This window comes from Annulohypoxylon truncatum, assembly GCF_022578515.1.
Source record: "Annulohypoxylon truncatum strain CBS 140777 unplaced genomic scaffold F4807scaffold_52, whole genome shotgun sequence".
NCBI lineage: Eukaryota > Fungi > Ascomycota > Sordariomycetes > Xylariales > Hypoxylaceae > Annulohypoxylon > Annulohypoxylon truncatum.
In genome coordinates this window covers 195,377-219,752 of record NW_025953838.1, presented here as the reverse complement: position 1 = coordinate 219,752, position 24,376 = coordinate 195,377, and the positions used below count along the sequence as shown (strand labels likewise).

The following is a 24,376-nucleotide window of genomic DNA, read 5'->3' as shown; positions in this document are numbered from 1 at the left end:
AAGACCTTTTCAGGAAATTTTCTATCTTGTCCGGATGCCGGCGCCAACGGGTGCGCTTCGTTATTGTGCCAAACATAAGTCGCGTGTCGTCACACGCGCGTCCGTATCTCGTGACGAAGTAGATGAAATAGATTGACTACCTATTCAAGTCCTATCATGATACTACAGCGCGAGATTTGGCAATATAGCGTTACATAGATGCCTACCGAAGTGTAGTAGCGAGTTGTAATACGACAGGAATCGCCGGCTTAGCGAGGGTAAATCGCACATACTGACTGACATACGATAACCCGGATGAGGAAGCAAACACTCCATTATACTTCTCTAAGTGCAGGGTTTTAAGAGGCTAAGGCCCAAAAACCGGATCTGTCCTTATATAGTCCTATAGGAGCATCTGGACGATATGTGAGGTAGGGATTATGCAATGCCATAGTAGCATCACCGTGTTCTCTTCCCCCGTGCTGAAGAGGATGCAGTTGTGGAGACGAGCCTGACGGGCGGAACATGCGGGTGGCGGAGGGGCGAATTGAATCTCTCTTCAGGTCGAATTTGGGTGTTCTGGACTATTGACAGGTCGAGAATAGAACAGGGATGGGATCAATAGACCAATAGGGCATGGTTTCCCCACATTGGCCTATATCATGCTTACGCCGTGATAGGTCTTGGGGACATTTATTGACGATGTCGCCGCCGGATGTCCTAATTGGGAATGCCGAGGTTTCATCAACTGAAGCCATCAAGAAATCAACGGGGGCGCAGCGAAGGTTATAAGTTGAGATTCGGTCCTCGGCGTTGGTAGACCTGGAGTTTTCATTCTCTAGGCCATCGTGGACTTCCTCCATCTGAAACGAATATCGATTTTGTCTAGCTTTATTCCGTGAAACGAGTTACGACATTTTATTTTTGAAACACGCAGCTTGTTCGACATGCCGTCTGCAGAAGTGAACGGCGCCCATGTGAACGGCGCCCATGTAAATGGCCACACTAATGGCCACACCAACGGCCATATTAACGGCCATACCAACGGTCACGCAAAGGGGTTTAAAAACCCGTCACTGCAAGTAACCGAAGACCACCAGTTGAAGCTGGTAGATGCTCCTATCCAAGAGCCTGGTCCCGGGGAGGTCACTTTGCAGATTAAGTGTTCGGGAATCTGCGGGTACGTCTTAGTCCCGTTCCTTGAACTATGATGTGCCCTCAATATAAATGCCTCTAACATTTCGTCTAGATCAGATATGCATTTGTGGAAATCAGGGCGCATAGGATCTTTGGAGGTCAGGGGCGATTGCATCCTAGGACATGAAGCGGCTGGCGTCGTGCTCAAGTGCGGAGAAGGAGTGACTAATCTCATACCAGGCGAGTCTAAACTGTCTATCACGCTTTTATAGTTGACTCTCCTTGGCCAGAATTTGCTGACTCGGTCGTTTAGGGGATAGAGTGGGCATCGAGCCCCAGGAACCATGCGAAAAGTGCTTCCTCTGTATGGAAGGCCGGTATAACCTTTGCGAAGATGTCAAATTCTCTGGAATTTGGCCATATAACGGGACTATCCAGAGATTTAAGGTCCATCCTGCAAAGTGGCTATACAAGTAAGTACTGCCGTTGACTGGGCTGAGTTACTCGATGATGATCGCCCATCTAGGCGAGGGTCTAACATCCTTAGAATCCCAGATGACTTAAGTTATACCGAAGGCGCATTGCTTGAACCGCTGAGTGTGATTTTGCACGGCATCAAAGGAGCAAATGTAAAGCTGGGCCGTCCTTCACTCGTCTGCGGCGCAGGGCCCATTGGACTCGTTGCCTTAGCAGCCGCAAGGGCTTCTGGTGCTCACCCCCTGGTCATAACAGATATTGACCAGGGACGTCTCGAATTTGCGAAGGAATTTGTCCCGCGATGCCAGACGTACCAGATCAATTCCAAGTTGAGCCCCGAGCAAAATGCAAAGGAGATTCGAAAACTGTTCGGAGATGATGAATACTCCGCGCCGGCATCAGTAATGGAATGTACCGGTGTCGAGAGCAGTGTCTGCACGGCCGCTTTCTCTGTTCGTAGAGGGGGGACGATTATGGTAATTGGCGTTGGTAGGCCCGTGATGAACAACATTCCATTCATGCATCTATCCCTTGCCGAGGTTAGTTTATTCATGTTGTCAAAGAACAATATCCATGAGTTATTCTTGGTGTTCCTTAGCTAACCCGTTGCTATCAACCAAGATCGACCTAAAGTTCATCAATCGATATAGAGACACCTGGCCAGGCGCTATCAATTGCATGAGCGGTGGCATTCTCGATCTCAACAAGTTGGTAACACACAAATTCCCGCTCGAGAAGGCTATTGAGGCTTTCGAGCTGTGCGCCGATGTTAGGAACGGAAGTATTAAGGTCCATATCGTCGACGAAGTGGACGCGTCGCTGTAAGCGAGAGGCGTAAATTTCATGTTACCGTTTATCATGTATAAAAGTTCAAGTAGGCTGTTGTAATAAGGTGGCGTTGAGTTAATCAAAACCGGATCTGCCAATGGCGGTCAACCATCAACCCAAGCTTCTGTAGCATTGGCGTGCAGGTTGAGAGATGAACTTGTGGCGGTTATGCAGAAGCAAAGGTTGATGAGGGCTACAGGGCTACTGTTGTGAGTGCCGTGCCGAGGCGCGAGAGGCGAGAGTTGGTAGCGAGGATCGAGTGGGTATTGTATCCATGTATGATCGGCCATATTCTTCCGTACCGAAGAGAACCCGTTACTGGAAAATATCCTCATGACTCGTATCGGCCGTGTATTCGTGAGTTTTCGTGTAATGTTGGACAACATCGGGTCCAGCTCCAATGTCCCCGGAAAATATCGTCTAATGCCGCCTTCGGGTCTTAAATACCGGGATTTTCGTCGCTGCTGTCATCACGTAACACCGCCCTACGTCGGGTGGTTTTTATTACAAGGCAAATTGATGCATCTCAATCGCCTATTCTGTCCTCTTCATTGTGACAGTTAATTCCAGGCGGCATATCGGGACTGGGAGACCGAGAGACGGTATTCCCAAATTTCCGCTCTCCGAAGGCTGTTCATTGTTCTCGCGAAGCTTTTCATGGCGGAAAGCTAGGATATAATATGCATGAGAGATAGGTAATGTGGACGATTGGCATATGCATGTGTAGGCATCTGATATGTAAGTAGGTAGAAGACATCACGTCAAACAATTAAATCCACGAGAAGTAGTTAATTGTCTTAAGGCTTTCCATAGATTATGACATATAACGTGATTGTCTCACCACTTGGCTAACTTTATGATACCGCGTTGCTCGTCTAGGTTCTGATATGGGCGGTTAGGAGGGATACGAGGTGAGTTGAGATGCGGCTGATTTCTGAAAGAATGAGGTTAGAAATCCATGGATGGACGTTAGAAGTTGGGGAAAAAGATACGTACCCCGTAGTGGCTAAGCACTGTGTTACAGGTGTGGCGGCGCCTCGGGTCACTTGCTCCTGGGTCGATTGTACCTGCGCAGTAAGACAGATTTCTAGCAATAAAGTTCATCTCCAGTTATCCCTGAGATCTCATTGGAGCCACAGGCCTAGATAAGCAATATCGAAGCAGCTGAATTCAATTAGCCAGGCACAGTGAAAAAGAAAGCACGACCTGGAATTTGACTGGCCAGTGGCCACGGCTGCATAATGCTCACTGGAACGCTGGAATCTGAAACGTTGTCCCAAAATGTTTTGGACCCTCCAAGTTTACTAAACTCTAAACTCACCATCTACAACATCTTTCCTAACAAACTTATATCCTTTCTCGAACACCCATTGGACATTGTTTGAGTTAGTTGTCTAACTTACTCCTTTTACTTGTATCGCCACACCAATCAGGCTTTTAGTGAGACCTGATTTTTCCTAAACAGGACGGAATGGGGACGAATAAGATAAATTCTCTTCTCAATTGCCGATACGGGCATGAGTAGCTCTTGTAGCTCATAATTTCGACTTGGGACACCCTTGGCATCTGTTCCAATCGTTACTCAGCGGCAGGACGTGCGGCGGTCGGCCCCATCTAATCAGCAAGCATCGCAAACCAATGTATCCGATATTGCCGTCTGCTCGATCGCCCATCTTCGGAATTTAGAGAATCGAAAAAGCAAAAAAGATGTCTCGAAAGCTCGGGTTTAGACCACATTGTCTGTGGAGCTGCAGCATGCATAGGCGCCCCACGGCTGGAGCCGCTGTGTTATCGTGTCTGCGTGTTAGCCATCTCATTTCCGATCCCGATGCTCCGACATAAGAGTACGGTCTCCGTTGGCCATGTCAGTACTTGCGATAGGCTATGGTTGGAAGTATGCTCCTGTGATCCCTCATCCTCGATACTCTCTCGATCGAAGTGGCGGATCGTATGGTAAAATACATACCGTACCGTGACGAATCCACATTAGCTCTCCGCTGCGTAACTATTTTCAGGACATATCCACTACCATGGGCGTGGCGGGCCACGGGTAGACCCCATTTTAGGTCTTACTCACTTTGCCTAGCCGCCTAGCTTGTGGATGATCTCGCACATTTTGAAGACCCTCAATGTGGTTCCCCCCCCCCCCCCCCCCTGACTAGAGTTACATGTCCTCACACCAAAGATCAACTGCAATCCTACAAGGGTCCCAGGAACGTACCGTAGCAGTCAAGATGGAGATCATTCCATCGCTCCTAATGCTTGCCGAAGCTGACCACAGGTCCACCCTTGGCCGGCTCTAGCTCTCACATGCCCCGGTATGTGAAGTTGTATAAAACAATCTAACGCCTACCAACGTTATAGTGTTAGGTTTGCTGGCTTGTTTCTGTCGCGAGCCCATCAGTTCGTCGCGTCTCTTCAAAATGCGCTGGCATTTAGGCCTTTTACCGTCACTAATACTTCAACTAGGGCTGCTGCAAACATGCGTCGTCGCTTCGACGGCGTCCATTCATGACGACTCATGGCAGCCCGAATATGTGCTCCACGCGACCTTCGAAACCATCACGATGAATTGCGAGCAGCGCGAGTCGGTGGTATTCAATGGGACAATGCCTGGACCGCCATTGTTCCTAAAGGAGGGGGAGACGACTTGGGTCCGAGTGTACAATGACATGTCTGATAAAAATTTCACGGTGGTATGTGAGAATTCCTCGACCAAGACGCCGAGATATAACAGCCTCTGACCACTTGAGACTTAGCATTGGCATGGCCTCACTATGCGAGTGGCGCCGTTTTCGGACGGGGCGCCTGTAGTGTCCCAATGGCCTATAGCACCGGGCAAATTCTTCGATTATGAACTACACCCTGAAGTAGGCGATGCTGGCACGTATTTCTATCATTCACACATGGGATTCCAAGCAGTCACGGCGCATGGACTGCTGGTAGTAGAAGACCGAGACGAACCGCCATATGAGTATGACGAAGATATCCCAGTCGTGTTCGCAGACTGGTATATGAAGTCAGATGAAGAAGTAGAAACGGGACTTACATCCACACCTTTTGAGTGGTCAGGAGAACCGAACGCATTGATCTTTAACGACCGCACGGGAAACAAGTCGTTCGAGGATGCGCCTGATGACTCCTGCAAACCATATATTATAGATGTGGATCCTGAAACGACCTATCGAGTTCGATTCGTTGGCGGGACCGCTATATCTTTCGTTCATTTCGGCATTGAAGAACATACCAATCTTACCGTCATCGCTGCGGATGGGTATTACTCAAAGCCTGCCATGACGGACCATATCCAAATAGGAAGTGGTCAGAGATTCGATATTTTACTCACGACTAAAACCCAAGACGAAGTAGACGCCGATGGGAAGGATGGTCAGTACTGGTTTCGATTCGAGAGTCGCGGGCGCCCGGAAGATATGGGGGGTTATGCATTGCTACAATACAGTAATACCACCAGCTCAAGCAATTCAACGGCGAAACTCAGAAGAAGTCGTTCATCGGATCACGGATCTAAACCACAAGACAGCAAACGGCACCGACCTAATCTACCAAACTTTCCCAGCAAGCCACCGGTTTCGCTACCGCCTGATGGCGACGAAGTTGCCAAGTGGTTAGAATATACTCTCGAACCCTTAAACATACCTACGCCATTCCCAACGCTTGATGAAGTTACACGTACTCTCTACGTCACGGTCCACCAAGATATTATCAACGGCTCGTACGATGCCGGCACGGTAACAGGATCAATGGTGTGGGAGTAAGTGTCCACTATCTTATCCAAGGACAGCAGAAGAGTAACTAACAAGTATTGTAGACAAAACAACTTATCATGGACTGAAGACGAGGCTCAAAAGCGGCACACTACGCCTTATCTAATTCAAGCATACATGGATGGGAAAACTCCAGATTACGATGCAGCGCTTGCCAATAACGGATGGGATCCAGGGACCAGAGCATTCCCGGCCCTAGTCGGCGAGGTCCTCGACATTGTTTGGCAGAGCAATTCTGGCCCCACGGGTGGGTTTGAATATCATCCTATGCATGGACATGGTGAGCATTACTGGGACCTTGGATCTGGGAATGGCACATACGATGCCGCGTCCAACGAAGAACGCTTTCAGAATTATACACCCATGAAGCGCGACACGACAATGCTACACCGGTACACGTCTAAGGGTCAAAGCGATACTACAGCTGGTTGGCGAGCATGGAGAATCCGAGTCACCGAAGACAACGTGGGTGCGTGGATGATGCATTGCCACATCCTGCAGCATATGATTATGGGTAAGTTCAACGTACCCATGCATTGATAACCCCTCGACGCTTATCAGCTAGTAGAATATTTTCCTTTCCTGTTATATCATTGATTCAGCAAATTGACACTAACTCTCAATTGCAGGCATGCAGACCGTCTGGGTGTTTGGTGACGCGCTAACGATTCTTCGCGAGATCCCTCCACCGTACATCAGTGGATATCTAGACTATGGAGGTAGTGCTTATGGTAACGAGACTTACGACCCGCTAGTGTTGGAATACTATTCAGAATAGACTATGATCTAGCTAATATTTGACGAAGATATCACGAGCGTTCGGAAAAGAGATTTATGTTAGATGGCATTTGGGGACTGTATATATGAGGCATTCTTGGATATCCTTTAACGACTGCATATGTATATGGTAGCATCTCAGTTCATAGGTAGATATCCCAATTCGCCCTTTCGTCGGATATCTTCCTGCGCCTCAAATGCGCATCGTGATTTACCGTGGCGCTAGTGCTGCTGAGGACCGGGAACCTCAATCGGAATTCATCTATTTTTGACGCCGTGCCGCAAGGTTGCATTCTAGGCTAGTAATAGTTACCCATTCAGCCCATTTCAGCTGCTTATCCCTGGAGGGCTGAAGGGATCGTCCACCCTGCTATCTTCCATGGCTTGGTTTTCGGTGTTTCCCGAAGTCGAAGGATTCAAGCTTCTTTTCGAAACATTCCGATATACCTTATAAGGCGAGACATGGTTAAAATGGGCTGACCATCGAAATGAGGCAAGGCAAGGAACTTTAGACGGTGGAAGTGTTGTAACATTGCAGGACTGGTGAGCGCGCCTTAACTCACGAGCTTAATCAGAGCAAGTGAAGGGATTTAAACATCGAGCATATAGAAGAGAGAAACTAAGAATGAACTGAAATTACGATTCTGAAACTTGCTAATATCAATAAACTCACCGTCCATCAGGTGGTTTGATCCAATGGGACTTGATGATTGGTGATATGTGTCGTTTATTAGATAAACTGTGTATATTCATATCTGTATCCTTTAGATAAGTAACGTATTTACTATCCGAAGTTTGCTGTTAGCGCGATTCGCTTGAAAGTCGTACGCGATATATATACGTTGAAACTCCTCTATTCCTAGGCATGTATCTCCAAATTTTAACTGGCATATACTACTACAGGATCCCTTCTAATCAATAACAATGAGATCAGCTGCGAGGTCTTCGAAAACGATCATGCTATAACCGAAGTCATACGATCAATAAGTTAGAAACTCCATGGGTGTTATTGTGTAAAAAAGCACGAGCGGCTGCCGAGTTGATGTAGTAACGAACTTTCGAGCCAAGAAACGAACGTTTCGAACGAGATATTGGATATCGACATGAATGGGATTGCGGAGATAAACCAGTATATGGAGTTTTTCATCCGGATTATTTGTACAACTGAATTAATGGGGAGAGTTGCCAACGAAGGCATCGACAATGGGATTCTTTACTTTCAATGTTGGGTTCCTCCTCAATGACTCTTGATAATGTGTTATTCCTAGCGGTCTAGATCATCAGGCTCTTTGTGGGCGGGAACCCCTTTACAGATTAAGGTTGGGGCCGTCTGAAGTATCTTTGCCTCTTCACATGTTCAACTATCCTGGTACCTCTAGACCCCATTTTATCGTAATGTTGACATAGGCCCTAACGTATCAAATAAACACGTAGAAGTATGACATAAATCAGTAGAAAAGCCTAGACGACCGACGCAGTCAGTATCACTTCTATTCCAATGTTACTCTCAACTGCCAAGGGCCAAACAGATAATCAACATGGGGAAAGACAATGCTTCTAAGGACAAACTGGAATTCGGGAACATCAAACCCACACAGGTTCGAGAAGCACAACATCCCTATGAAAGTTTCTACCTCTAACGGTGGGATCGTATGTTTAGGTCACAGCCGAAGGTGACAAGGCGTCAGGAGGTGTCGCCTCTCGAAGTGAGACCCAAGGCCAGCGCAACGAAGCCGCGATGGCCGGTGCGAGCCAGTCCAACATCGGAGGAGGTGCAGGCGTTTCATTCGGAGGCCCTGGAGGGTCTACGGGCGGCTACAAAGGTGATAAGAAATAAAGCCGAGTTGTGATCCAGTGACCAGTGATCTTGTTCTAGCTCACCAAGAGGGAAAATGCTCGTATGGGGAACTCTGTCTCGCTGTAGCAACTCGCCCAGTCCACATCGTCGTGGCGAATGGGATCTATTGGGGCCAGATACCCTAGGTACTTAGCAGTAGTCAAAAGAACTCATGTCTCAGATATTAGTGCAACTTTGTGAACATCATATGTGCCGAGGCATATAAAGAATCAGGAGGAGGCTTATAGGCTAGGCGAATTGTCTTAGTAGGTAGGTAATTACCTAGGCAAATAAACTACCTAGTTAAACCAATCTGAATTCAGAAGAATGATACAAGTTGAGGATATAGCCTGTATTGTATATTTCTTTCTCTATCTTTTGAGTTGGAAGAGCCCTGCTTTCCTTATTCTTTCCATTTTTTATCTAATTAAATGAAGTCAAACCCATATCATTCTCGCCTTCATAAGCAAACTCCCTTTTAAATCCGTCATTATCATGCACTCTCGTGATCGCACGTGTTGGACGCACTCAACCACCATTGACGCGACCATCAACATTGGTATCAGCCCATCAACGATACCCCGCCTACCAAGGATACGTTTCCTCAACCGCCTTCCTCACCTCTTCGCCGAAATCGAACGTCTGGCCCCCGGCCAAAAGCTGGGCCTTCGGATCCGTCCCGTTCTCAAGGATGACCTTCCTCGCCATGAACCCGCGACCGACGAGATCGGTGACCTTCTCGACGGCCTCGCGCTGGGGCAGCCTGGGAAACTCTTTCACGTTACCATCCTTGTCCTTGAGCGCGCCGCCGCCGTCCGCCTCGTCCCACTCCCACTCCCAGGCGTAGGCCGGGTCGCTCCAGGCCCAGGGGTTGGCGACGGCCTTGCACTTGCGCGTGGCGCCGGCGGGCAGGAACGGGATCACGTACTCGATGTACGTGTTCTGCACGAAGTCGGCGGCGAAGAAGAGCGCCGTCGGCGTCGCCTCGAGGTCCGGCTTGATGAAGTCCGCCGTCGGCGGCTGCGCGTACTTGAACTTGGGGTGCAGGAACAGCGCGCGCAGGAGCGCCGCGTGGTTCGCTGCTTGCTTGAAGGCTTCGGCCGGGGTGGGGTGCTCGATCTTGTCGCCCGGCATTTTTTTGGTGGGAAGTGGGATTACGGTATGTATGTGTATGTAGAAGGTAATGGTTGATGATTTGAATGTAGAAGGTGTATAGCAATGAAACAAAGTTGGACGAGCTAAGCTAGTAGCTTGCTAGCTGAAGCTCTGTTTGTCCCCTGCGATCAATCGATCAATCGGTGTGAGGGTGGGGTCGTACGTTAGAGGGGCAAATGTGGGGGCTGACGTAGGTATCTAGATTGCCCCGCACAAGCCAGAGTATCATGGGTCATGTGATACCCATTTCCCTCACCACTGTGATTTGAAGTCTCCTTTTCATGATAATGTGTACCTATCTTTGTAAGATTTCACCAAAATACAATAATAAACCGCGTAGTGGTAGAGGAAGTGTTTAGTCAACCACCAGTCTCCTAGAGTCTTCTCTCCCTTTCAGAAAGTTACTAGGATGACCGAGTTCCAAGCGTGTATACTTGGTGTATCATAACATGAAAAACACTACTAATGGGAAGAAAAGAAGCAGATGATTCGAAACATGGCGTTTAGGCCAAATTGGAACGAGCTCATTATGAAAGTATTCGAGGCCGTGGAAGGTCCTAGTTTTAGACTACCCGGGGTAATGCTGTCTCAATATGTTGAATAAGACTTGAGCTAGGTCTTGTTCATGTGTAGAGAGTGGGTAGGTAGGCAATATGCACGTCTTTAGAGAAAAGGGTGGAGACTTGGTGGGCTGCATAAATCGTAGACAGGCTATAGCTGGATCATCATAAGACTGCCACAATTGGGATGCTTTGGCTATACCACTCTAGCCTTTGAATCAGCAATTAGATAATGGTGGACAGCAATTGAAACTACTATGCTTTTGTCGGGTACGTGCAGATTAGGGAAGCGATTCCCGAGACTTTTGGAGACGCCCCCTTAATCTAGCCGTTCTAGATTATTTATTATCCCCCAAGCCACGCGCTCTCCATGAAATTGGAGTTCTAACCACCTTTCTACGCCAGTGGGTCGGCATAAGGCAGGGTCAATGTTCGGCAGATGCGTTGACGAGGTTAACTACCTGCGGGGTAGCACCGGATTCTGCGATACTCCTGGCACGGCCATCTACGAATGTTGTATATAAGAATTCAAAAGTTCTGCAGCCTCTAAGCCACTGAAGATCATAGTGATACCTACTTAGTTGTCTTAGATACTTACGCCATGTCTTTCTCAGAGGAAGCCCAGTCGGACGTACCCCTGCTTTCGGAGAAGCACTCAGGCATTCCTGGATATCTGCTAGAGAAAGCTCGGAAAGCAAAAGTCGGTGTCTTTGAAACAAGAACTAAGCCGAAGGCTTCGAGAAATAGATTGCCTGTTATTCCGCATGGCATTGATGAACAGGTGTTCTCTGATGCGCTAGGCGAGCTTGGCAAGCAGTTGGGTGAAGAGAATGTCGAACGCAACGATAAGCCCCTAAGAGATGGATGGTAAGTCTATCTATTAATAATAGATTAATCTGATGCATATACGTATTCTTACATTGGTCATTTAATGCAGGTATATGGAACGTAAGCTAAGTGTTGACTACGATGGGAGATTAACCTTACTAAAAAATATATAGATCCAAATACCCATGACTTAATGGCGGTCGTCGATGACGAAGAGCTGGTCCCATCGGCAATCGTCTATCCCGGCAGTACTGAAGAGGTTCAGCAGATTGTCCTATGGGCTAATAAATACAAGATTCCTATTAACCCTATCTCAATGGGTCGAAATCGTATGTGCGCTGGAGATATATGAGTTTCGGTGAAACGTAGAGGCTGACAGGATTAGTGGGATACGGCGGTGCAGCACCTAGAGTTCGCGGAGCTGTTCTCGTCGACCTCGGTAGACGCATGAACAAGGTCCTAGAAATTAGCCCGGAAGACTACACCTGTCTTCTTGAGCCAGGCGTCTCATTCTTCGCTCTGTATGAGGCGATCAAAGAGAAAGGATACGATCACCTTTGGGTCGATGTCCCAGATGTCGGTGGCGGCTCGGTAATAGGGAACACGGTTGACCGAGGTGTTGGTTATACGCCGTACGGCGACCATTGGGCATGCCATGCCGGTTTGGAGGTCGTACTTCCAACGGGGGAGGTTATCCGAACGGGAATGGGGGCGTTGCCAGGGAACAATACCTGGCAGACATTTCCCTACGGTTTTGGCCCATATTCCGAGTCTGTCCTCATCCAGCGTGCAATTCCAATAATTCCCTGCTGACCTTCTCGCGTTGTAGCGGAATATTCTCGCAATCGAACTTTGGTATCGTCACTAAGATGGGTATGACACTGATGCCAAACCCAGGAGGATATGAGAGCTTTGTAAGGTCTAGTGCTAATCAGTACATACCAATCGAAAATGCTAACCTTACAATCGACAGTGCTACACCTTTCAGAAGGAAGAGGACCTTCATCAACTGGTAAGCATTAGCTAAGACGTTTCTAAGGGCAAAACTGAGAGATCGTAAATAGATCGAAATCATCCGGCCGCTCCGGATCGGCAATATCCTCGAGAACGTCGCGCAACTGCGCCACGTCACACAGTCCATCGCAGTGAGCGGCAGGCCGCGAACAGACTTCTACAAGGGCTCGGACACGATCCCGAGCGAGGTGGTCCACGCCGTCGCCGCGACGGGGCCGATGGGCGACTACACATGGGCCTACTACGGCATGTCGTACGGGCCGCCGCACATCCGGCAGTACAAGCTCTCCATCGTCGACGCCGAGTTCAAGAAGGTGGCGGGCGCGCGCCGCATCGACCCTTCGACGCTCCCGGCGGACGAATACTTCTGGGCGCGCGACCGCGTGGCCGCGGGCGTGCCCGAGCTCCAGGAGCTGCGCTGGGTCAACTGGATGCCGAACGGCGCGCACATCGCCTTCTCGCCCGTGAGCCCGATCCGCGGCTCCGACGCGACGAGGCTGTACGACCTGGCCAAGAAGCGGCACGAGGAATTCGGCGTCGATCTGTTCCCCGCGTTCTGCGTCGGGCTGCGCGAGATGCACCTCATCGTCGAGCTGGTGTACGATCGCGCGGATCCCGAGCGCCGAAAAGCCGTGCTGGATTGCTTGCGCCACCTGGTGGACGACGCGGCGGCGCTGGGGTACGGCGAGTACAGGACGCATCTGGTGCTGATGGATCAGGTGGCCGGGACGTACAATTGGAACGACGGCGCGCTGATGAAGTTCCATGAGAAGTTGAAGGACGCGCTGGATCCTAACGGGATCATGGCGCCGGGACGGTGCGGCATTTGGCCGAAGAAGTATAGGAATCGCGGGTGGGAGATGACGAAGGATAGTGGTGAGAACACTCAAGGCGATGGTGTTGCACCGTCTTAGACACTGTTCGTGAGAATAGACGCCAAGAAATACTCCTAGCCCGTTTGAGAATGACAGCTATTCCTGTGTATTGACTGTGGGTTCGTCGTCGAGATAAGCACCCCAGTATCCGAGCGTGCATGAACACCTTATGATCCGTGACGCTCACATGCCGACGCCATGCGTACAAAATTGGACCATATCCAATCATGAATATGGTTTTCGGCTCGCCGATGGATCCCCGCAAAGGCTTCGGCCAACATCCTTTTACGGCAGTAGGTAGATTTCCACCAACACACTTCTATACGAATTCGTTTCTTCTTAGCGTGGAAAAATTGTCGTGACTTAAGCGGCTACTCGAGCGGGGGGTCGATCACCGATCGGGGCAAAGCGCCTGGTTGGAAGGTAACGGAAAGGCAACGGATTCTCGGATCATGGTACAGTAGCTGAAGATCGAACGATGGAGATGTATGCCACAATTTCTGATTGGAGCCCTGAGAAGGTTGCTGCTGGATCTCTATCCGAAACATAGATTAATAATCCAAATCCAGAACCTTTTTTGTAAGAGCTGAAATCAAGTTGGGAATAGAAATTGGCGTTTTTGTGCCTGGCATTTCGCTAGAGATTGTGACGGGAGTGGCTTGAGATCTATCGTGGGCCTCCGCAAGGCTTGCGGAGCTGGTCCGATGTATGGAGGAACGCATGCAAGCCAAAGAACACCTTACTGTTAGGGGATTGGCTCCTATTTCTGCAGTTGGTAAGAGGACGAATGAAAAATCAAATTCGGTAAGACGATCCAAGAACTAGATTGAACCAGATAAAGTAACACGTAGCAGCAACCTATGACATGAGACGGCGATACTCTAATGCAACCAGCCGATCAGGGACCCATTCCAGCGGCTTGGAAAGGGCCTCGAATTCGTATTTTGATTCGTACGGCTCGCAACTATCGTCTGCACCTCATGCAGAAATATTAGATATTTATTTAAAAAATGTGTGCGCTTATTGGTGATCCAGCTAAGACAGCTGAGTGACGCCGCAGGAGTGTATCTCCAAATGGTAAGTGATCCTAAACAAGCAGCTAACATATGCACGATGGAAGTAGGGCGCCTCCTCATTGCGACATTTCTGTGAAACCCGTAGTTCCCGCGCCGCTCCTGGAATGCCATACCGCGGGAACGGGTTCGCAAATCCTTCATAATGAATATCAACGTAGCACCGCAAGATTCCTTCGACATTCGCATCTTCCTTCTATTTGACATGATAGATCACCTATAGATTCCCAAGTCCGCAAGAGCCTCATTACTAACTAATCCGATGTCACATCTTACGTGAGCACCTAATGTCTATCACGATGTCTATTACGATGCACATTTGGTTCTACCCCGTTCTAGTAGCGGTGGCACTCTACTTCTATAGAGCAGGATACATACTGATTCGTAGAAGGGTATGTTACCTGCGAGAGGAAAAGAATAAGGAGTCTAACGTTGCGCAGACGAGGATATCTCACGCGAAAGGAGCGGAGGCATGCGCCTACGACTCGCTTCCACAGGCGAACAGATGGCGCTTAGGAATAGATCTGCTAGTGATGACCTTGAAGGCATCTGATGAGCTGCGCTTGATGGAATTCTTCATGGACAACTTTCGCCGACTCGGCAATACCTTTCGCCAGTCTGTAGGGATGAATACATCCATCCTCACCATCGAACCGGCCAACATAGAGGCCCTGCTCTCATCCAATTTCAAAGGTAGGTGAAATTGTTGACTCTACGGGCTTCGATATTGACCGAACTCAGATTGGGGTTTGGGTTTTCGGCGTACCATCTTCCATCCACTGTTAGGCGAGGGGATCTTCCTCCAGGAAGGCGACGCATGGAAACATTCACGCGATATTTTGCGCCCGCACTTTTACCATCGCCACTATGAAGACCTGGAAATCTACCGACCGCACGTAGACAATCTTCTAGAAGCGATTGCTAACGACGGCGCTAACGTGGTGGACTTGGAACCGTTATTCTTCCGCTTGACGCTCGACGTCACCACCGAGTTCTTGTTCGGTGAGTCTGTATGGAGCCAGCGACCGACTTCCAGTATAGTCGGTCACGATTTCGAAGGCGCGTTCGACTTGGCGCAAAGCATCTCGGCCAAAAGACTCAAGTTCCAAAAGTTATACTGGCTCGTCGACGGCAAGCGATTGCGAAAGGCCTGCAATATCATCCACCAATTCGCGGATAGTATCATCAAAAAGACGCTCGCGGGAACCGCCGACGATGCGCCCAGTTCGAAGAAACCCCCATTCCTAAAGACCGTTGCGGAGCAATTCCCAGACCGAGACATCTTGAGAGGCCAATCGATCAACATCCTTACCGCGGGCAGAGATTCCACCGCGACTTTCCTGGCGTGGGCCTTGTAAGCAATCCTCTCTCCAACCAGATTTGTCCGGAGCCAAAAGCGTCCTTACATGTCAATAGTTTCCACCTAGTGAGACACCCCGCGATCATGGAAAAACTCCGCGTAGAAATCGCCGAGGTCGACGAGACTATCGCACCGCTAACGCGCGCGGATCTGCTTCGGATGACGCATCTGCAGAATGTCGTGAAAGAAGGTGGGCCCCAACCTCCATAAGATACCTAGATAGTTCTCGCACCGGACTAGTCTAACGCGATACCTACTCAATAGTTCTGCGACTCCACCCCCCAGTCCCCCTAATCTCGCGCACGGCGCTTAGGGACACGGCGCTACCGACGGGCGGCGGGCCCGATGGTAAATCCCCGATCATAGTCCCCAAGGGAATGAGCGTGCTCTACAGCGCCTACTGCATCCAGCGGCGACCCGACCTCTACGGAATGGACGCCGAGGTGTTCCGGCCCGAGAGATGGAACGAAGAGCCTCTCTGCTCCCGCGACGCGACGCACCGGGGCTGGATCTTCCTGCCGTTCGGTGGCGGGCCGAGGACGTGTCTAGGGAGTATGCTGCCTGCCTGATCTTTCTGAATTCCGTATGCTAACACCAGCTGTTATTAGTGGACTTCTCCCTTACCGAAGGCGCGTACGCCATAGTGCGTATCTTGCAGCGCTTCCCGTCCATTAGGCTCCCGGCCGGCGAGCAGGTCCAAGTGACCGGGCAGGAGAAGCAGGCGATCACGATATCTCTCAGGCCGGCTGAGGGATGCAGAGTCGATTTGGGTAAAGAGTAAGAGAGGTGGAATCTTCTGGGCGCGGGGTTATCTGCTAAAGGCGGAGTTGCTGTGTGATGGGGTCCAGCATGAGATATGTGGTATGTATTCACGATCGGCGTGCTTTTTTCCTTTATTGTGGACTTGGGAGGCAGAGTTTGGTAAAAGGCGACTAGACGCGCGGGTTTGGCACGGGGATACAGGTCTTTTAGTAACTAGCTTGATTTACTGAGACGACGCGCAAGTCGCACCTGGCGATGTGGTATTTCGCTAGTGTTGCTGTGGTTTGCTGGATTCGCATACCCATTAGAAAGACATTTATGGTTTCTGTTATTTCACCCTTCGCAATAGTAAAACCACATATCTTCAGCTCGATCCTTGTAAATAGCCTCATCAAGTGAATTGCGGCACGTGCCTATCAAGTCCCCTAGTTGGGTGGAATCCTAGTGCGGCAATCTCCGCCATCCATGTTAAAAGCTGATTGCATGCGGCTGTACGGATTTCTTGAAGTTACAGCGCCGAACGACCTGTGGGATAACATTACTGCCCTAGAAATTTCTACTCTAGGCAATCGTAGAACCCCTTGTTCTTTTATTTCTAGGCACTTAGTTAGGATCGCTCTGATTTTGGTATGGGCTTACTTACCAACTGAAAGTCACTTAACTTTACACAAGCACCACGGAACCAGCACGTCCCAAGGTGGTAATCCTCCTCTAGATTTTCTAAGGTTGTTAGAGCCTTAGGGGGGCTCAATTTCACGGTGGCGAAACCGTCGGATATAATCTGGGCCATTGGTTGCACAGGGCAATTTCGTCATGTTCTCATGGCGTATTTTCACGCAATACACTGGTATATCGATGAGTAACTCTCTTGTCATGCATCAGACATGATGGTAAGTCTTCCCCAAAGAGAGCCTATGTATTTTCTCTTGTTTCCTTAGTATGCGGAAAGTTTCATCAGTCAATTACTGCTGTCTGGTCCCTAGACTCGATCGTCGCAGTGGTGCTCGTAATAACAACGATGATCTTTATCCTTGTATTCTCCGCTCCTATTAGCGCTACGATGGATTACACTTCCATTGATAAAGTCTTCACACAAGGCGAGAATGGAAATTTGGTTCCATTTTCAAATCTCAAGGCCATGACACACGATGTTTATAGTGGTAACAGAATCAACCTCGCTGACGATTCTTACGTTAAAGAGCTTTCGATAACTATGACATGGACCCACCAACTACGAAAAGCAACGGTTACAGGTTTCAAACTCTCCGCTGTGCTGATGATCAGATCGCTGATGATACTTAGATATGATCTCCTGAGCAACATATCAGATTGAAAGCGATCGAAACATCAACAGCAATCCCTGAACATGTACTTGTGGACCAAACCGACTTTTTATGGAGAAAATAGGGAGGCCTGAACACAGCTTGAGAGCGAACAGACCGTAGATTGCAGATAATGGGGTAGAGTTGTATTTCTCAACATGCCACCTTCTAATATATCACTTTGACAGAGTCCATTAGGGAACAATGGACGCATTTGGAAAGACCTCCGAACCGTAACCCGCGAGAGAATTCATGGTTGAGTCTTGAATATCCTTAACATACCTGGGTAGGTAACCATGCTCAGGTACTTGGTGTAAATTCCTAGTCTTTTTATGTAAGGCGGATTGAGTTCAAATGATATGACGGCAGCGGCCTCGGCCTCCGGGAGTTACCTAGGTGCCTATATAGCTCTTTGATCTACTGAAAGGCACCGCTACCCGGCATTGAATCTGGTCCGCAGGCCTCCAAGGCTAGGATTCAGGAGGTCCTGTAGTGGCGGTGACATACAAGCGGCGTTCAAGGGGCTTGGCAAAGACAACTTGAATTGGGAAGCCGACGACGTTGAAAAGAAAAGACTCGTACCGTAGAAGAAAAGAATCGATATTGGAAAGACCCCAGGATCCATAGTTCGTACTTACCCCTTAAAGTTATCATCGCCTGCATGTTAGAATAAGACGTGATTAAAATATCTGCACACAACGTGTTTATACAAGAGATTCCTTATTGTCCTTTGGCCTGCTCCTAAAAAGCTGAACCGTAATGGCTAAGACATACATTATGTTGCGTCATGTTGATCTGCCGTACTATTCTGGTTGATAGCTACCTACTCTATCTCCCCTTTCTTGACAAAGAAGGTATATCCTTCTGGATATACGCTCCTCACCAGGACATGGCGGTATTATTCCTTCTAATGTTTCTCGCCTCGGCCCAAGTACGTCTCTTGTAATGCTAGTAAAACTTTTCCGATCCTGTCTCTTATGATTACCTGGTAAGTTGAGCTAGGGGGCGTTGATAGTGGCCGAGACTTGTATTATGATAACAGTAGCTACAGGGGCTTCAAAGTAACGGGCCTACTCGTCGCTAGCGATTTCATCTATGTCGTTGGGCTTTCATTCAGAATTAACGTCACGTTTCGAAACTATGATCAGCTGGGTTTCTACATGGTTAGCGTTGCTCTCTTTTATGTTAGTCCGTATGCCAAATATTCATCCGCAATCCCTGGACAAAGCGTATCAACGTGGAAACTACAATGTAGGCCTCTCCTATTATTGACTACTGGTAGATACGACATCCACTTGTCCGTTTCTTCTACTATGTTCTTACATTTTGTCCATAGAACCTACAGTAGAAGGGTTCTCTCCACATTCGCCTTATTGTCCATGGTTACTTGTCGAAGGGATCTATGGCATCGCCGTCTCTTTCATTGCAAACCGAAGAGCAACCCCACAGTGGGTAATGGTTTAATGTGGTTGGCGTTGGCCCTCTAAAGCACTGTCATCGTATCTCTCCTAACTATAGCCGACTATTTTCATCGATGATGTGTTCAAGCCGGTATTGCAAAGGCCCATGGTATCCAGAAGAATCTCACTACACTATAATAAGCATCTGTCTCATCTTGATACGCACAGTTTGCCATGGCGTGGAACACTCTGTCGAGGCTTTGATTAGCACTGAAAGGCCATTCTACGCCTTTGAGGTGAGCCTTATGCTTATCAGGATATTCACGTGGACTATCCGGCATTCAACCCCTTATCTTCCTGCTAGTATTATGACATATCTTTCTCGCGACAGTGTGACGGAGAGGAAAGGATCTGATTTGCCAAAGGACACGGAACAAGTCAAATGATGAGAGTCACACAGTCTGTGGGTGCCGGATCTCTAGCATAGTGAGCGGAATGATCTATTAAGTAAAAGGGAGCTTTGCTCCTATAGAATGGAGTGCTAGATATACCCACGCTCAGCTAATATAATCAAGGGCTAATCCCTATATAAATGGATTACCTAATTGCCCTGTGACAATGAGATGCATCAAGAATGAGAACAAAATGGGGGCGAGACACGCTTAATAGAACCAGCCTGATAGTTCTCCACCTACCCCTTTCTCCTTTCTAATTCCATCTAGGTGTTTATATAGACAAGAGACATTTACATTTAGTAAAATGAGAGTTAGCTAGCGCAGAAATGGTGTCACGTTGGTCGATGGTCTTAAGCTTCATCTGAAGAATAGTGTACGAATTAGTTCTTCAGGGATATAATCAGGGCAGTTAAGGAGGTATTTTTATGATTGAGATGCAGATAGCCAATGGAAGACGTGACGAAAAGAGGGGGCTAGTAGAGAGGACTGGGTAGAGATGGGGAACAGTGTTGGAAAAATGAGGCTACAGTTAAAGGACCGGAGTCCTCATTGAAACGGTGAGGAAATCTTGAGTGCTGATGGGATTTGATATTAGATCAGCCAAATGGGTATCATAGGTACCAGAGATGGGGATTAAAAGTATTGAGCATATGATTCGAGTGATACCATACGAAGACCGGTAAAGAAGTACGAGCGTCTGTGGTAGGAGGGTGGATGGCAAACATCTCTTGACAGTTCCTTAATAGTAGATTAATGGAAGATGATGTGAATAGTCGGATAATTTGGGATGGGATGTATAAGAGTAGTAAGCTATCATTGTGGGGTAGAAGACACGATGGTGGTTGATGCGACTTGAAGTTCCATCAACTTGCCAATACTAGATTGGCGAGTCTTGAGTGATGCGCGAGCCGAGTTCCTGGTTGAGATCAGTCGAAATGCATAGGCTTGCTTGGCCGACGATCATGAGAGAGAACTTCATCTGTGGGTAGGTAGGTACTCATACCTGGGGCGTTTGTTCATCGATGCCACGCCCGCTTCTCTGATGCTCTAGAAATTATCATTTTATCAATCGTTAGGATAGCAGGAGAGAAAACCCGATCGGATATTAGATAATGGAATAAGCGAACTGAAGAAGAAAAAAGGAAAAGAAAAGGGTGTGTAAATATGTTGATCTGGGGACAGAACCAATAGGGAAAATACTTATGTCCGGTAAATGTGGTCAGGGTAGTTTGGTGCCGGCAGCTTGGTTGCGACCGTGACAGTGTGCCGCGTCTTTTTACCGGCTTCATATGTCGCGTGACGTGAGTCTGTGCCCTCTTCAATCGAATTAGAAATTATCTTGGAGCAAAACTTATTTTCCGTTCCCGAGTTAGTCTACGGCCGATAGTGGTTCCCTACTCGGAAGACGATGGAGACATTTCCATAACACCTAAATAATCGGACGATGCTTGAGTCCGAACTTTTCTCTCTCTCGCATGGAGAATGGAGAATAGACCTGAATGAAGACGATAAGAAGGCATTAGACCCTGTCAACACAGCAGCAGGTACCGCCAGTTGTCAGAATAACGTGAGACTTGATAATTCAATTAATTGTGTAAAGAAAATTCTATCTTCTTAATCTAGGAGATTCTGGCCAAGACTAACTGCAAAATCTTCAATGGTCTCCATATCGTGTCTCAAAGGAGATCACGTGAAAACCAGAGATTTGAAGGCATCAAGGCATCAAAACACACGGACCACCTGATAACACAAAAATTATGAAATTGTATCTGACACCAGTCTATGCCCACTCAGGGTTAGTGTATGTATTTCTAGGAGTCAATGCGTACTAGCATTTGAACATCATAGGGCTGGGGTGGAAATGAGCACACACAGTATGCAGTAGTTCGCCCATCATGTTTTGAACCATTGAAGATCTCTCCAGATTTATGCGGGAGAGACATGGATAAAGCGGCCAAGGCGAGCTGACGAAGTCTCTGTTCCCACCAAGGGAGATCCAAGCGCAAACCCTCCTACAGAGCCGCCTATCCTTCGTCTCTGGTTCAAATATCTCAGAACTTCCATAGGTACCTATGTAGGTATGCATGCATATAGGTACCAAGCCGCTATGATTGTCAAGTAAGATAACATCATGCAAGCGATTCGTCATCTGCTTGTGGAGAGTCACTTACATAAGAGCGTCGGAATGAAAAGCTTAGCTGGTGAATTATGTATGAGGCTGTTTCCGCAATGTCCCCTTTTGCCCCTTAACTACTGCATTCTCCGCTTCCCCGTTCTAGGAGAATTTCCACTCAGCCAACGTGGTACTTTTGACAGGCCAATGGGTGACGAAAAATGTTTCGTGATAATACGTTCAAGCACGTAGTATCATTCAGCGTAGCTCTCAGTGTTACGGGCATCTGGAAAGAACATCTAATCTAGTAAACGTCTTCCGTTATAGGTTGAGATATGCAACTACGTGCGTAAGCAAGTTGCTTACTTGGGTACTTACTACTACATACTACGCCGTCTCTCAGTATATCCAACAATCTTCGAGATTGCGTTGTAATTATTCTTGTAATTACTACCTATGTATTCTAATCTGGCACAGATGATTAACCAAAATCTCACGAAAAAGGCGGTAGGTTTGTGTGCGGGTTACAAACAAAATCCAAAAGTTCGAAACTGCCACCGCTGAAGCTAGGCCTTAATGCGAATAGCCTCAGTCAAAGCGACCAAAGATCGGTCGGCGTAGACCCGTAAACGGCATAGCTTGTTTTATGACTGTAGCTTAGGCCTGCAGCGCCAGAGCGCCAAGTTACTACGGTCCCCGCCAAAATTCTGTCTTTACCCGTTCGTTGTGACCCTGGACTTGCTCCACAATGGCTGAATGGTAACCAGGCCATCGGCTCCGGTCGTATGGGATTCCACATTCGAAGTTCGGATTCTAGAGTCTACGTACATTATGCCGTTTCTTATATTTCCGCTCTGCCCTCCAATCGCGCTAGCTTCGGGGATCACCTCAGGGGTAGCCTGTGAAAAAGTGATAATACGTCTACTATTACTACTAGGTATACTAAGTAACTAAGTCGGACTGAGCAGCGGGACTCCACATATCTGGGAGACAAAACAGCCCAGGCAGCGCACGAATCAATGACTTCTGGTATTCCCTTGTCTTCACCTCTCTGTCGCGTAGACTGCGTCAACCATTGAATTATATAATGTTTCAAAGGTCGACCTGTTATGGAAACGGATTCGACTAAACATTTCAGACCTTTAGCAAGGTGCTAATGGGGCCGGTGCATCAAGCAGCCGGCATGAGCACCTATTGGGAGCTAGACGCTGCCACATACGCCCGTCTTCCCCATGACAACCGCGCCGGCCAGACAATAATGGCCGTGGTGCTGTGTATGTTCTTCGCCACCACGGCCGTATGCTTTCGGCTATACACGAGACGCTACGTATTAAAACAATTTTGGATTGATGATTATTTCGCAGTGGCTGGCACGGTAAGTCGCTTGAAAACCACCTACCTTGTATCTTGACCAAGGATACCTATTTCTAACCGTATTCCACAGCTTAGTATGATTTCGAATGGCCTGGTGCAATGTTTCCATACGAGGTATGGGCTTGGGTCTCATATGTGGGACATAAAAGACGAAGAGACGCTCTCTCACTTCTGGAAAGTAAGGACAAATGCCTCCAACATGACTGACTCGGCGACGTACTAATTCATATCGCGTACCTAGTTGTTTTACTTCTTGACCCTCACCTATGCCACGACTTTAATGTTCATTAAATTCAGTTTATTCTTCCAGTACTACCGGCTGGTGCAGGAGGTTCCCCATTATCGATTATTTTATCTTGTTGTGATGTTCCTCGTCGGCGGTTGGGTCATCGCGCAAGAATTCGTTCTTATCTTCTCTTGCACCCCGATCTACAGCTATTGGGATCGTAGTGGAGGGGGCAGATGCTTCGACAGTAAGCTCCTCGGATGGATGAACGCGATCGGCAATCTCGTAACCGATGTCGTCATTCTCTTGCTTCCGATTCCTGTTGTTTGGAGATTGAACCTGAAAAAGGGGCGGAAGTGGGCAGTCATTGCGATATTTGGTCTAGGATTCTTGTGAGTACCTACTATAGCCCTCTTTTCGCCTGAGCAAACACACCTCTAACCATATACAGCACCTGTGTCATATCTATATGTCGCATGGTCTTCTTCGCTAGGCTCACGACGGACTTGTCCTATAACCTCGTCTCGGTTGCAGCTTGGGGAGAGGCTGAGTCAGCCTCAGGTCTCATCTGCACATCCTTAATCGCCCTAGGACCACTGATCCGACGAGTTTCTCGCCGCTTTAGATCATCGAAGAAGACATCAACCACCCCACATAAGTACACATGCGGCGGAACCAATCCTTTTTCACGCCACACTACGAACCGGGATAAAAGTCTATTGAGGACTCACATCAGGGAAGGAAGCGAGACGGAGCTTAACCGAATAGACCTCGAGCAATCACGGAAGGCCGATGACGATATGAGATCACTACACAGCACCAAATCCTCGGGGTTAGAACAGAGTACCGAAAGTGACTTTTCGGAAACGATGCCCGATCTTCGCTTGGGCCTCCAGACGGGTATACGGACCGTTATCAGTACGGGAAATAGGGGTAGTGTGCACTCGCAGTCATTACCGGCAGCACCTAATGGTATTGTAGTGAAGCAAGTGTGGTCTGTCCGTGAAAGGGGCGGTTGATTTTAACAAGATACCTACAA

General features: G+C 48.3%; 6 protein-coding genes across 6 annotated transcripts; 5 read left to right on the top strand and 1 right to left on the bottom strand.

Moving 5' to 3' along the window:
- Window positions 1–270: 270 nt before the first annotated feature.
- F4807DRAFT_471827 (sorbitol dehydrogenase) lies at window positions 271–2,418 on the top strand (the record flags this gene model as incomplete). The annotated part of the gene is made up of 5 exons (XM_048002966.1): window positions 271–1,159; window positions 1,229–1,356; window positions 1,430–1,589; window positions 1,664–2,132; window positions 2,215–2,418. The coding sequence occupies exons 1-5, from the start codon at window positions 927–929 to the stop codon at window positions 2,416–2,418; spliced, it is 1,194 nt and encodes a 397-aa protein (XP_047849289.1). The 5' UTR covers window positions 271–926.
- A 2,426-nt stretch (window positions 2,419–4,844) lies between these two features.
- Window positions 4,845–6,984, top strand: F4807DRAFT_465406 (putative multicopper oxidase; the record flags this gene model as incomplete). Its single annotated transcript, XM_048002273.1, has 4 exons — window positions 4,845–5,117; window positions 5,181–6,193; window positions 6,251–6,720; window positions 6,836–6,984. 4 exons carry the CDS (start codon window positions 4,845–4,847, stop codon window positions 6,982–6,984), a joined length of 1,905 nt encoding a protein of 634 aa, XP_047849288.1.
- Window positions 6,985–9,405: 2,421 nt separating this feature from the next.
- Window positions 9,406–9,954, bottom strand: F4807DRAFT_465404 (uncharacterized protein; the record flags this gene model as incomplete). Its single annotated transcript, XM_048002272.1, has 1 exon — window positions 9,406–9,954. The coding sequence occupies one exon, from the start codon at window positions 9,952–9,954 to the stop codon at window positions 9,406–9,408; it is 549 nt and encodes a 182-aa protein (XP_047849287.1).
- Window positions 9,955–10,574: 620 nt separating this feature from the next.
- Window positions 10,575–13,679, top strand: F4807DRAFT_322356 (putative vanilly-alcohol oxidase). Its single transcript, XM_047995165.1, has 7 exons — window positions 10,575–11,402; window positions 11,473–11,483; window positions 11,537–11,692; window positions 11,749–12,133; window positions 12,193–12,277; window positions 12,337–12,375; window positions 12,428–13,679. Exons 1-7 carry the CDS (start codon window positions 11,137–11,139, stop codon window positions 13,289–13,291), a joined length of 1,806 nt encoding a protein of 601 aa, XP_047849286.1. The 5' UTR covers window positions 10,575–11,136; the 3' UTR covers window positions 13,292–13,679.
- Window positions 13,680–14,624: 945 nt separating this feature from the next.
- Window positions 14,625–16,466, top strand: F4807DRAFT_454470 (cytochrome P450 monooxygenase; the record flags this gene model as incomplete). Its single annotated transcript, XM_048000585.1, has 6 exons — window positions 14,625–14,717; window positions 14,796–15,018; window positions 15,067–15,679; window positions 15,742–15,875; window positions 15,950–16,237; window positions 16,294–16,466. 6 exons carry the CDS (start codon window positions 14,625–14,627, stop codon window positions 16,464–16,466), a joined length of 1,524 nt encoding a protein of 507 aa, XP_047849285.1.
- Window positions 16,467–22,920: 6,454 nt separating this feature from the next.
- On the top strand, window positions 22,921–24,356 carry F4807DRAFT_454469 (uncharacterized protein; the record flags this gene model as incomplete). Its single annotated transcript, XM_048000584.1, has 4 exons — window positions 22,921–23,112; window positions 23,182–23,289; window positions 23,353–23,729; window positions 23,789–24,356. The coding sequence occupies 4 exons, from the start codon at window positions 22,921–22,923 to the stop codon at window positions 24,354–24,356; spliced, it is 1,245 nt and encodes a 414-aa protein (XP_047849284.1).
- Between the last annotated feature and the right edge of the window lie 20 nt (window positions 24,357–24,376).